Source organism: Euprymna scolopes, chromosome 19 (assembly GCF_053919585.1).
Source record: "Euprymna scolopes isolate OS-2025 chromosome 19, ASM5391958v1, whole genome shotgun sequence".
NCBI lineage: Eukaryota > Metazoa > Mollusca > Cephalopoda > Sepiida > Sepiolidae > Euprymna > Euprymna scolopes.
In genome coordinates, this window is record NC_136500.1 from 116,855,710 (window position 1) to 116,869,330 (window position 13,621).

Here is a 13,621-nt window from a genome sequence, read left to right on the forward strand (position 1 = left end):
TCAGACTGCTGGCCAATATCCTCTGTAGATTTTGCACATATTTGCATCTGTTATAATAAAATCTTATATTATTTCCTAGGAGCATCATAATCCAAACTACGTCTTAATCAACCAAGGCAGCACAAAATTTTCTCACACTCACCCATTCGTAACCGGGAAATTCTTTGCATTTACCTCAAATTTTACGACCTCACCTTCCGTATTTGGGTTATCTCCAGATACATTTGACATTACGCTCTTCGTTTTCAATTCAGGAAAAAATGAATTCTCCCTTCGACAAGTCCGTTCAATCCTATTGGCTGTCTGCTTGCATTTCTCGGATTAAGCGAATGTATTTTCCGAGCAGTTAAAAACATAAGCTGGCGTCAATCAAGCAGTCATTTGAGACACGTTCGTCTTCTTCTTCTTTTCGATATTTTCGGGCTTCTTCGCTGTTCAGTCATTATTCCTTCCCATACACAAAAACACACTTTTTTTTGTTCTTTTTAATGGCCAGTAGACCGATGACTTCTATTATATTGTCCTGTCATTTCTTTCTTTCCTCTTCTTCGACGTAAAACTTGTCGACAATTTTTAAGGGACGTTTACAAGACATGCTATTGATTGAATAAAGGGGTTTTCTTAAGTATAGCTTTCGATTCGCCAGTTTAAATGCTTCAAAATTACTTTCGATTTTTCAGAAACATGCATACATGACATATTATTGGCAAGGTTTTCGAATTGTCGCCATAGCTTGCGTGGGTTTTCATCTTCCTTAGCGGAACGTAATTGGGTGTATTATTTAGAACGCCATTCTTAGTATGGGGAGAGGAGGATAACAAAAAAAGCAACAGTATTTTTAAACCGGATTGAGTATTTTTCCTTAAAAAATGCATGGAAACGAAAAAATCTATTCGTGATAGAAAAAATGCTTGTTCAAATCAAGTAATAATATACGAGTATAACACACACCTATACATACATACGTGTGTGTGTGTGTGTGTGTGTATTACTAGTATATTACTATTATGAGACTCACTGTTGGTTTGTTTGTAAATAAACAAGCAGTTTGAGCACTGTAAAAGCGGGGGCGAGTGTTTATTTAAATTGACATTTGTTGAGATCATTTGCGAGCACCGATCCCATGAGTCGATGGGTAGAACTGCCGACTATCAACGCGATGGTTGTAGGTTCAATCCCCAGCTAGATAAAGGTGCTAGTCTAGCCACACTGATGATACAAAGAAACAGTACTGTATGTAGATGACTATATATATATATTAGTATGGGTGCCCGGCGTTTCCCGGGATGTTTGGAGGTGTGTATTGAGCAAAAAAAAAAGTGGTAGTAGGAAGGCAGGATCGGACCCGTACCGAGAAGGAGGAAAAGAATGGGGAAAACCCCTGACGTCTTTGCTGTTACGACCACCGCCAAACTGGTGACTGAAGTTTAAATTAAGTCTAGGCAATCGAAAAGAGGGGATAACTTTCGAAATTATCGGCGAAAAAAGCGATCCCTCCCTGTTGAAAAGTGCCAAATTGAGGGTGAAGAAATTAATGTTTTTAGCCAATTTTTCAATATTCGTCGTCTGAAAGATCGAACTTCAAAACGATACTGATCTTGTGGAAATCTGTCGCCTCTGTCGAAAGTTTTAGGCAGATATGCAAACATACATACATACATACATACATACATGCATACATACATACATACATACATACATACATGCATACATACATACATACATACATACATACATACATACATACATGCATACATACATACATAATTTATATATATTTTCGATCCAAACTGATTAAAAAGCTTGCCCTATCTCTGAATACTCTTTATGTAAAATTTCAAATATTTAGACCAGAAATTGTCTGAGTAATTTGGTAGAGATCGCAGAGATCAAATTTTATTTTAAACTTTGATTCCTATTATGACCCCTTAACATTTATTGTTTTGGGCTCGAATCAAGCTATTAAGTTAGATCCATGTCCAAGGAACCTATATCTAAAATTTCAATTGTTTATAGCCAAAATTAGCGGAGGAGTTTGATAGAGTTCTCAAAGTTCAAATCGTTGAAATGTCAATTTTTGGCTAAAAATTGACAGGAGTTTGGTAGCAACTATTTCATATACAAAGCGGCAATGTCACTTGTCTATATAATAATTATTTCATGCATCCACATATAATGATATAAGAAGACATAATAGCCGAAGTACTCGCTGAAAACCAATCACATCGATTTTCCCAAATCTCACTACCCTGTATATCAAATTTCGAAAAATTGACAGATATTGCGTAGGAAAATGTACACAGACAGACAGAGACACAGAGGCAGACAGACAGACACACACACACACACACTTTCACTTATATATATATATATATATATATATATATATATATATATATATATATATATATATATATATAAGTGAAATTGTCTGCCTGTGTCTGTGTGTACATTTCCCTACCAAACAACTCTCTCAATTTTTAGTCTACGGACTCGAGATTTGATATAAGGGATATTGAGACTTGGGAAAATTGTTAATTGCTTTTCGGACATAAATTGGCTTTCAGGGGGTCAAAATTCAACGATTTAACCTTTGTGAACTCTAACAAGCTCTTCCTCTACTTTTGGGTCTACACTAGAAAATTTAGATATAGGTTACTGGGATATGAATAAAAAAATTTAATTTGATTTGAGCCAAAACAATAAATGTTAAAAGTTCAAAATTGGGGTCAAAGTTAAAAAAAAAAAATGACCTCTGCGGTCTCTACCAAATTTTTGGTCTAAACTTTTAAAATAAAGTTTATTTAGACATTGGGCAAGTTTTTTTAAATCGTTTTTTGGCCGAAAATTTGGCTGCCAAGGGGTCAAAGTTCAAAAGATTTGACCTTTGCGGTCTCTAGCAAACTATTCAGCCAATTTGGGTCTAAACATTTGAAATTTTACATAGAGGGTATTCAGATACGCAGCAAGCTTTTTAATCAGTTTTTAGACTAAATTTTGGCTGGCAAGAGGTCAAAGTTTACAGAGTTGACCTTTGCAGACTCTACTAAACTCCTCCGCCAATTTTGGATCTAAATACTTGAAATTTTAGATGAGTCAAACGTTTTAATATATATATATATATATATATATATATATTATAAATGCACATAAAGTTATGCACAGTATATAGGTCCGAGCGAAGCCGGGCTGCGGGCTGAACTGCTAGTATATATATATATATATATATATATATATATATATATATATATATATATATATATATATATATATACTAGGAAAAGTACCCGTCGTTGACTGGGTTCAAAAACAGCCTACAGAAAATGGACTCTGATTTATGAAAGTATGATAGGTTATGAAAAGGGAGAGTTGTAAAGAGATAGCTTCGAATTTGGGGGTATCAAAACCAAAGCAAAATATGATGAAAGTAAAAATAAAATAGATAAACCCCATAATTTATTATACCATACCTGTTCACACTGAAACACTTATCACAATATTCTGTGGATCTATATTAAAAAACAATATTCTGTGGATCTATATTAAAAAACCTTGTTAAACTTTGTGACATATTTACATTCTATGAAGGTCAGGCGCGAACGAACACCCCATAATTTTATTATACCATATTTCTTCAAACTGAAAAATAATTATCAAAGTATACTTACGCAGATAGATATGAAAAGTTTTTATTAAAGTTTGTGCCTATTTCCATTCTATAGAAGCCAGGCGCGAACGCACACCCCACAAGTTTATTATACCATTCCTATTTAAGTTAAAACATACTTATCAAAGTATTATTATGTATGTCTATATCAAAAACACTTGTAAACTTTTTTTATATAATTTTTTTGTTTCCATACTTTGTGGACCAGGCGCGTACGCAGACCCCACAATTTTAATGAATCATCATTATGCCAGATCAAACATACCCATTCCTGTGTCTCGATACATCTTCTATCATTATATGTGATCAGTTTTCCATAATAGTCAACCATATAGGAGCCTGTTCGTGACAAGACACACACCCGGACGTTCAGCTTTGTATTATAGATATATAAAACATCGCGTAACGCCAGGACAACTAATTCTGTATATGAGAAGCAGTAATTTTTAATGTTGTAGTTTTTACGTGATACAGATGGAGAGGGATGAAACGGGGACTTTTGACGAACTAATATCAATAGTCATGCTCGATCCAGAATTATCATAGTTATCTCCCTTGGACTGATATCCGGGTAATCTCGCTTTGGGTTATTCTGGCAAACGTTAGAGAAATGCGCTATCCCGTCTCGGAATAATAATAAAAAAAAATTAATAAAAAAAAAAATTGTCCTGCAAATGTAGAGAAATTCAGAACGAAGTCCTCCCGATTTCTGGCTTGTCTTTCAAGGTTATTAGATCAGCACGACCTTCACAAACCGTCAAGCTTATCATGTCAGATGCCTTTTCGAATAACAGTCGCATGATCTCCCAAAACACCTGAGAAGAAAATATTCTTATACATTGCTGTCTCTATCTACGTCTCTGCCGCTTTCATTTCCTCAATTGTCTCATAACGACAGCCTCTAAGGTTTTCCTTGAGCTTAGGGAATAACCAATAGTCGCAGCGAAATCTGGACTATAGTCTGATCGTTCTTTCCGATCTTCTCTGATCACACTTGGGACAAACTTTGCGCAAATCTTCCACATCTTCAGTTCTTCGCGAATAATTGTGCGTACAGTTCTTACACTGACATCAAACTGTGCACTTATTGTCTCTATTTTTTTTTTTACATGGAGGTCACCACTTATCAAGGCCCAGAAGCCACTCGGGGAGAAGGGTTATTGTGTGTGCAGTAATCAATGGGATAGTATCATAGTAATAATTAGTATTGGAGATTTGATAAAGTAAGGGGCGGTTCATCAGGAATTTGTTTATGTTTGACTTGAAGACATCCAAGTTGAAGTCAGGAGGGAAACAGGCAAGCGGCAGACACGATGGTCCTTTTCCATGGAATTCTTTATTTGGCCACTCAACTCTGATGTTCTGACTTCCTTACTCCTCCCTCATCTCACATCATCCCTCACAGACTCCCTGTCTTCCTTGAATCTCTCATGCCACTCAAAAACTGATGCTCGATTCATACAAAATGGTCAAAAAAAGCAATCCGAAGCTTTTCATACGTTTATGTGGCATTTTTTCAAGTTTAAAACAGAATTTTATCGCATATCATTCTTCTAAAGTGTCTTCGTGTTCAGATTGCATTTTTGAAATTCACCAGCTGTGACGATCAGGCTTTAGTAGAGTGTATTCCAATTCCTTCTGTAGCTGTTCATTTGAACTTGAAATCATAAAATTTGGTCAGTCTATAGCAATAACATAGTGAATTTTCAAGAGATAATTTTTTTTTTTTTACATTTTGGTCACCACTTATCAAGGCCCGGAGGCCACTCAGGGATAAGGTTTATTGCAGGTACAGTAATCAATGAGATAGTATTGTAGTAATCATTAGTATTGGATTATTAATTATAAAATGCCTGTACAAAAGAGTCTGGAAACTTATTGAAGGCACCTCGTATGTGTATTTCTGTGCTCTGGTCAGTCTCTCCATTCGTTCTATCATTGCTGAGCATGATTGCAATATTTGATAAGTGATAACTAGGTCTATGACAAGACAATATTCTTATCGTTGTTTTGACTCTCGAGTATATATCCGACACAGTTAGACACAGTTAATCAACCGAGAACCACATCACTCTATCTAAAAACATATAAGATATTAACTGATATATACTCCAGAGTCAAAATAACGAAAAAATATTCTCTTGTCATAGACATATTGATAATAAAGGGTGAATATGATAGACGGTGGGAGAAGGGGAAACATATTAACGTAAAGTATTATAATCTAAAGGTAGTGAGTTCAATCCTTGTCTAGAGCAGTGTATTTTAATTTCCCTTGAATCAATATTAGAAAATTGGGGGTTGTATTACTGTACACATAGATTCGAAAAAGTTGCCAAAAAACAAATATATAACAAATAAATGTAATCAAAGGCAAGATAAGTTACTTTTCTACCAAACTGGATATATTTTTTGTGTTTTTATTCAATGCAACATGTTTATTCAGCTCGAAGAACATGCAGTGTTTACCGATGTATTGGAAAATTCAAAATGGCGCCCGACTCTCTCTTTAACACGGTAAGTTTGGGAAAAGGTGTTATAAATAATAAACTAGACAAAATACTATTAAAAAACCACCGAAATGAGCGAATTTCTAACAGTATTTTTGTCTAGTTTATTAAATCACACTCAAGATGAGAACAGTAGTCTTATTTTATTTTATTTTATTTATTTATTTTTGTAGCGAAGAAAGCGACGGTGGAACTCGGCACGTGAAAAGGCGCCGACGGCGCGGCGATGGTACCTACAGTTCTTCTGACTCGTACCACAGCGATGATAGTGGCCTGGAGGGAGGTCGCCTTCGACAAAGGCGAGACAAGGAAAGGCGGAGAAGGCGTCAGATGCGACATGGCAGCGACAGCGAACACAGTTACTTCAGCGAAGTCAGCACAGGTGGCACCCGGCACACTCGCCGAAAGAGGCGAGTGAGAGACAAGCAGGGTAATGTCATTGGACATGGGGAAGTTGAAGATCACTGCAGCTCAGGTAAAAAATAAAAATAATAAAACAACAACAACAACAACAACAACAACAACAACTACTACTACTACTACTACTACTACTACTACTACTACTAGCGGGACTTGGTGAAATTCTACAGGGGACTCAGTCATACGTAATATATTGATGTTGGAGTGTAAATGGAGATCCTCCCATATTATTGCAGCTTTTTTTGTTAAAACTGCAAAAGTATTTATCTAAGCTAGCACGAAAGCCCGGTAAAGCCCGGTCGTAAAGCACGCTTAAATATGATATTTTAATTCTTGCAGATTGCGTATCGATTTTTATATATTATAAAGTTGCGATTTCACAAATAAAAAAATATATCCATATGACTTGGCTGGGAGTCACACACACACACACACACACACACACACACACACACACACACACACACACACACACACACACACACACACACACGAACGCTACTGCTTTATATATATATATATATATATATATATATATATATATATATATATATACTAGCAAAAGTACCCGTCGTTGACTGGGTTCAAAAACAGCCTACAAAAAATGGACTCTGATTTATGAAAGTATGATAGGTTATGAAAAGGAAGGGTTGTAAAGAGATAGATTCGAATTTGGAGGTATCAAAACCAAAGCAAAATATGATGAAAGTAAAAATAAAATAGATAAACCCCATAATTTATTATACCATACCTGTTCACATTGAAACACTTATCACAATATTCTGCGAATCTATATTAAAAAAAACCTTGTTAAACTTTGTGACATATTCCCATTCTATAGAGGTCAAGCGCGAACGAACACTCCATAATTTTATTATACCATATTTCTTCAAACTGAAAAATAATTATCAAAGTATACTGACGCAGATAGATATGAAAAGTCTTTATTAAAGTTTGTGCCTGTTTCCATTCTATGGAGGCCAGGCGCGAACGCACACCCCACAATTTTATTATACCATCCCTATTTAAGTTAAAACATACTTATCAAAGTATTCTATATCAAAAACACTTGTAAACGTTTTTTTTTAATTTTTAAATTTTTTGTTTCCATACTTTGTGGACCAGGCTCGAACGCAGACCCCACAATTTTAATGAACCACCGTTTTGCCAGATCAACCATACCCATTCCTGTGTCTCGATACATCTTGTATCATTATATGTAATCAGTTTTTTAAAACAGTCAACCATATAGGAGCCGATTGGTGACCAGGTATTTATTTGCTCCCCCCACCGAGCAAATTAGGCACAAGGCTGATTTTTAATGTGAGGAGTGAAGGGGAAATGGGGACCAAATCCCCGGGGAGTAGGGGAGCTGGATAGTGACAATTGGTATGAAGGGTTGCCCCTACATTGACCAAGGTCTTATATGTGGGGTCGGCCCCCACATATGGTTTTGCTTGCAGTATTTGCCGGAACAGATGGTATTTATTTGCTCCCCCACCGAGCAAATTAGGCACAAGGCCGATTTTTAATGTGAGGAGTGAAGGGAGGGGGAAGGGAAAAAGGGGACCAGCTCCCGAGAGGTGGGAAATGGGAGCGGGTTAATGGTCAGGCATGTGGGGTTGCCCCCACATCTGGTCTTTGCTTGCAGCATCTGCCGGAACAGATGGTATTTATTTGCTCCCCCACCGAGCAAATTAGGCACAAGGCCGATTTTTAATGTGAGGAGTGAAGGGAGGGGGAAGGGAAAAAGGGGACTAGCTCCCGAGAGGTGGGAAATGGGAGCTGGTTAAAGGTCAGGCATGTGGGGTTGCCCCCACATCTGGTCTTTGCTAGTCATAGCTAGTCCTAGCTAGTCATAGCTTGCAGTATCTGCCGGAACAGATACTACACTTTGAGATATTAAATCTTTTATTCATGTTAAAAAATACAGTCAAAATCAACGATGAACAAAAAACTTAGGCACATGGCCAACTCAAAAGGGGGGATTTTGGGGGTCGTTGGTCATCCTTGTCACTCCAGAACTAAACAAAGTCAAAAGTTTCTCCCAGCTAGTATCTTCTTTCACCATAATACCGCATTCACCCTTTCATATTGGGGGACGTCCTAGTAACTCCCAATTTTTAAAACATTTTTTATTGACGTGTAAAAACAAAAAAGATAACAATAAAATGGTACAATAATTCATTTTTGTCGAGGGCGGGGGGAAGAAAAAACAAAAGGTGATTAGTAGGACCCTCCTAACCCCGTTTAGTTGATAGACTGCCCGTTCCACTAGGTTTGTAAAAGGAACCTCGCTTCTGCGGGTCAGTCTCTAGGTGGGGATGCCCTCTAGATGGGAGTGAATGGAGAAAAGAAAATTTTTGTGGGTAAGGGATGGAGGTTAGTTTGTATTTCTTTTTCTCCAAGATGGGTAAAATTTAGAGGAAGGGGTGAAAACAAAAATTGCAGGTAAGAGGGGATGGGGATCTTGGAGGCTTCCTAATCGGGGAGGGATGGAACACACACTCAGCTAGCTGAGAGGCTACTTGTTTAATTTTACTTTACAGAACTGCGCGTTCCACACCTAGGCGGGGAACACGTATTCAAATTTGGCTCCTCTTCGTACACACAGACTTGCCACATGTATCCATCTTCTGTCAAATGCCGCACGATGCAGCCTTCTTCTATCACATCTGATCTTCACCCGTAGATACTACACTTTGATCTTGGCCCGAAGGCCACGGAGGTTGCCTAGTCGTGACCAGACACACACATACACACATACATTCAGCTTTATATTATAGAAGAAAGATATATATGTACATTCCCCCACTCTTTATCTGTGCCTAAACGTAGATTCCATGAATAAAGCTTCTTTCTTAGAACTGCACCCCTGTTGAATTGTCTTCCGTTTTCCTGCTTTCCGGCTGACTACAATATGGTTGTCTTCAAGTCCAACGTAAGCAAGTTTTTGATGAGCCGTTCCACTTGTTAACAAATTTACCGAATTTCTATTACTACCGATTATTATATGTCCAATTGACTACTGTACACTGTTAACCCTTATCCTCGCCTTGATAAGTGGTTATACTTATGTAAAAAGAAAAAGAAGATAAATAAATATTAATAACAAAAACTGCAAAGTTTTCCGAATGCGTGCATTTTTATTACTTTTAATTTTTCTGGTAAACCTTTCTTACACGTGACATTATGAAAATACAAAATTTATTTCTCTGATAAAAATTTCCTAACAAATTTTCGCATGTGTGTTCGTGGTTCTATTTTGTTGATTTTAGAAAATTTTCCCGAAACATTAACTGAATTCAAATAATTTTTAGACAATTATAACACAAAATAGACGTTTTTTTTTCGTAGCAAATAGAATTTTTCGTAACTAATAAATTATAAATAATCAGTAGATTTTGAGTAAAAGTCCTTTTTTCACATTTTACAGTTTTCGTAACAAAGATCAAAATTAATTGTAATGCATTAATGAATGAAATCCATCCCAACCGAAAACGAATACAGTTCATACTTTTAAAGAAATCTTGAATGACAGAGGTCAAATTCTCAGTTCTGTTGCCTATTATTTTTAAAACAATACTTCGCTTTCAGTTAATTGCCGTGAATATGATTTTCATAACAAAAGAAAAAAAAAACATGTATAAATTTATGTTTTGTTTCATCTGTTGCGGACCAGGATATAAATACCCTAACTCGCTACAAAAGAAAATAATGAAACGAATGGAATGAAGGAAACAAAAACTCAATTGCTGGATAAGATAAACGTGTCGTTTATTTACTGTTGAAGAATGAATGTTTAAGGTATAACACGTGTTCATGTCCGCGCGGGTGTAACCATCGTTTGTTGCGAGATTGGTAGTATAGAAAGAAAAGGAAATGTGTGTTCATCTCACGTTCGGGTCACTATCGTTTGTTCGCGCGTGGGAAAAGAAGTGAATAATGTAGTGGAACGAGAAATGGCCGTCCGGCACGTAGAAAGAGAAAGAGAGAGGATTGCATCAGTTAAGCTGTGCGCCATGTTAGCAGTCATAGTTGTTCTCAGGTACAAGTTGTAGACAGAGAGAGAGAAAGTCAATCCAGAATAGGGAGATAGAAAGTGTATAAAGTGTACGTACTGTTTGTTAGCTCTTTGCCCCACATAGTAGCAAGTGGCGTGAGGTGCACGGGCGCGCGCCTCCCGAAAGGGAGGCAGCTGGTCCGTCGAACCGTTCAGCTCGGAAGCTGGCCCGAAAAGAAAGAAGCTGCTTATTTCTCTTGCTTTTATAGTTGTTTCCGGTGGTCTTTTGCGCATGTGTGGATTTCTTTCAAAGGGGGAGTGACGTTGTCCATGTGTGCGTACGTGTGCGCGTATGTGAGTACAGGTGTGTACGTTAGCGTGTGTGTGTGTGTGTGTACACGTGAATGTGAGTGTATATACGCGAACGTGAATATATGTACGTGTGTGTATGTGCGCGCGTATGTTTGTGTGCGCGTATGTATATGACAAGTAATATAGCTTGAGGTGTGAACGCGTATTTTTGTGTGAGACTAGAAAAGGCTCGCGCACATCTAGTTTATTATAATGTACGAGGACAAGATATTCAAGTATATCATGTACAACCTGGCAACGCCAAGTACTTCAGCTAGTATTTGAATATATAAAGAACTTTTACGTTACAGAACGATTAATTTGTCGTCAAATCAAACTACCAAACCAAACCAAGTTATTGGTATTAACCATATCCATCGTTTAGTACGTTTATTTAATAATTTAATTTAATAGTCCCTATAATAATGTAATTCGTTATACATATTCTCAAAACTTTGTCTATGATTTTGAAATCTTGTTTCTTTCGAGTTTTTTATCAATAGAATTTCATCTTAAATTTCTCATATTTTAATCTGTTTCAGATTCCAGCCTAAGGTGAGTAGGTTTCATATATTATTATTATTATTATTATTATTATTATTATTATTATTATTATTATTATTATCGGCTCACATGGAGCTTTCACACAAGTCAGCAAACGATCTGATTGGAGACCTGTGGTGTTCTCTGGAAACTGAGTGACAACAAGTCTCCCCAGACGTCCAGCTCTCTCCTCCTCCTTCGATAGCATTTGCAAATAAATTTGCATCATCGCAACAGCCTCTTACTATTGATTTCTCGCTGGCAGTGGCCATTGGTTTATACTGGAATTTGAGTGGCACTAAGCCTCCCCAATATACCAGTTTTCTTCGCACTTGTCCAGCGGAGGTCTGGCCAGTGCTCCCTCCTCGGTCTTTCCCTCCTCCTTGACCCTTCTCGGCTCTTTGGTATCACTTTTTTTTGGGGGGGGGGGCGGTGGTGAAACAATGGAGAGATGCATGATGGGGGTGGGGTGTAGAACATGTAGATCTGCAGCTTCGGTGTTCTTCATTCCCTGCAATGCTTCTTCGTTATATTGTCTTCTTGTATTATTCTCCGCATTCAAGGGGTTTCCTTAATATTTCAGTCGTTTTCCCTATCGTTAGGCGTTGTATTTTTGCAGTTATTCCTCTGATTCCAATTTCTGCCATTCTTTTTTCCCAGGTTTTTCGGGATTGTTCCTAGTGCTCCTACTATTATCGGTACTATTTTGATTTTCTTCATCATCCAAATCCCTTTTAACTCTCTGGCTAGTTCTGTGTATTTGCTTCGTTTCTCCTTTTCTTTCATACTCACCCTGTAGTCAGCTGGGGCAGCAAATTGTTATTATTAGTATTGTTATTATTATTATTGTTGCTGTTGTTATTATTATTATTGTTATTATTATTGTTATTATTATTGTTATTATTATTATTATTGTTGTTGTTATTATTATTGTTATTATTATTATTATTATTGTTATTATTATTGTTGTTATTATTATTATTATTATTATTATTATTATTAGCAACAGCAGCAACAGTATCCATGGAAATTCCATGGAATGAGAAATATATATATAAAAAAATGTTAAAATTTCAACTATTTTTCTCGCGGTTAAGATTAGACGTGAGTTTTGTTCCTTGCTAATCGAGAGATGTCTTCGTGGTTAGGTCCTAATCCCCCGACCGATAGTAATCGTGTCACCCTGCACTGATGATTCCCGAAAGGATGGAACACTAGTGTCTTTAGGTATTAAAATTAATTGTAATAATTTCTGGTGATCGGGTATCTTCCTCTCAGTACAGACCAATTAGTCTCTTGTGCGTCATGAATAAGTTGATGGAATCTACATTAATTAGAAAAGTAGTCAACCACCGCAGCAAAAATAATCTTAGTGATATGCAATATGGTTTCCATTCTGCTAGATCTACAGCAGATGTGTTGTCGATAATATCTCATAGAATTAGTGAATCTCTTGACGGAGGCTTCCTTTCTAGGGCAATTGCTCTTGACATACCAAAGGCCTTTTATCCTGCTATGGTATAGCTGGAAATGTTTTCTCAATTATTAAATAATTTCTGTGGAATAGATTCATAAGAGTAGTAGTTGATGATTAGGAATCAGAAGCTCACAGTATTAATGCTAGAGTTCTTCAGGGGTCCATATTTAGCTACAGCAATGATTTTCCAAATAACATCCTAAGATCATTCGTTGGCATTTATGCTGACGACACTACCATCTATGGCAACACATCAAAGGCCGTAAATGAAAAAGTTCTCTCTTACTCTGGTGGCTGGTTACTTTTAATGCATCTAAAACCAAGCTGCTATCTTTACATCATCACCGCTCTTATCCTCATCTGGCATCAATCGAAATGAATAGCTCTCGTCTTATAGAGGTTGCATGTTTTGACAAGCTTCTGGGATTGAACTTTACTCCTGATCTAAAATGGAACACGTACATCAAATTCGTTGCACAGGCCGCTGGAAAAATGGTAGGATCCTTCTACCACTCCAGTAGATATCTCACTCCTGATGCAATTCTCTAGCTATATAAAAACCAGGTACATCCAATGATGAAATACTCTTGCCATATCTGGGATGAAGCTATTAGAAGCAGCTTATCCTGCCTTAACAGAGATCAAAATAA

At 36.9% G+C, this 13,621-nt stretch overlaps 1 protein-coding gene across 1 annotated transcript in view; it reads left to right on the top strand.

Moving 5' to 3' along the window:
• Positions 1 to 13,621, top strand: part of LOC145240304 (uncharacterized) — a 243,164-nt gene that overhangs the window by 129,337 nt on the left and 100,206 nt on the right. Inside the window, exons 13-14 of the mRNA XM_080103886.1 lie at positions 6,351 to 6,652; positions 11,494 to 11,506. Coding sequence (XP_079960012.1) covers positions 6,351 to 6,652; positions 11,494 to 11,506 — 315 coding nt within the window. The remainder of the gene's footprint in view (positions 1 to 6,350; positions 6,653 to 11,493; positions 11,507 to 13,621) is intronic.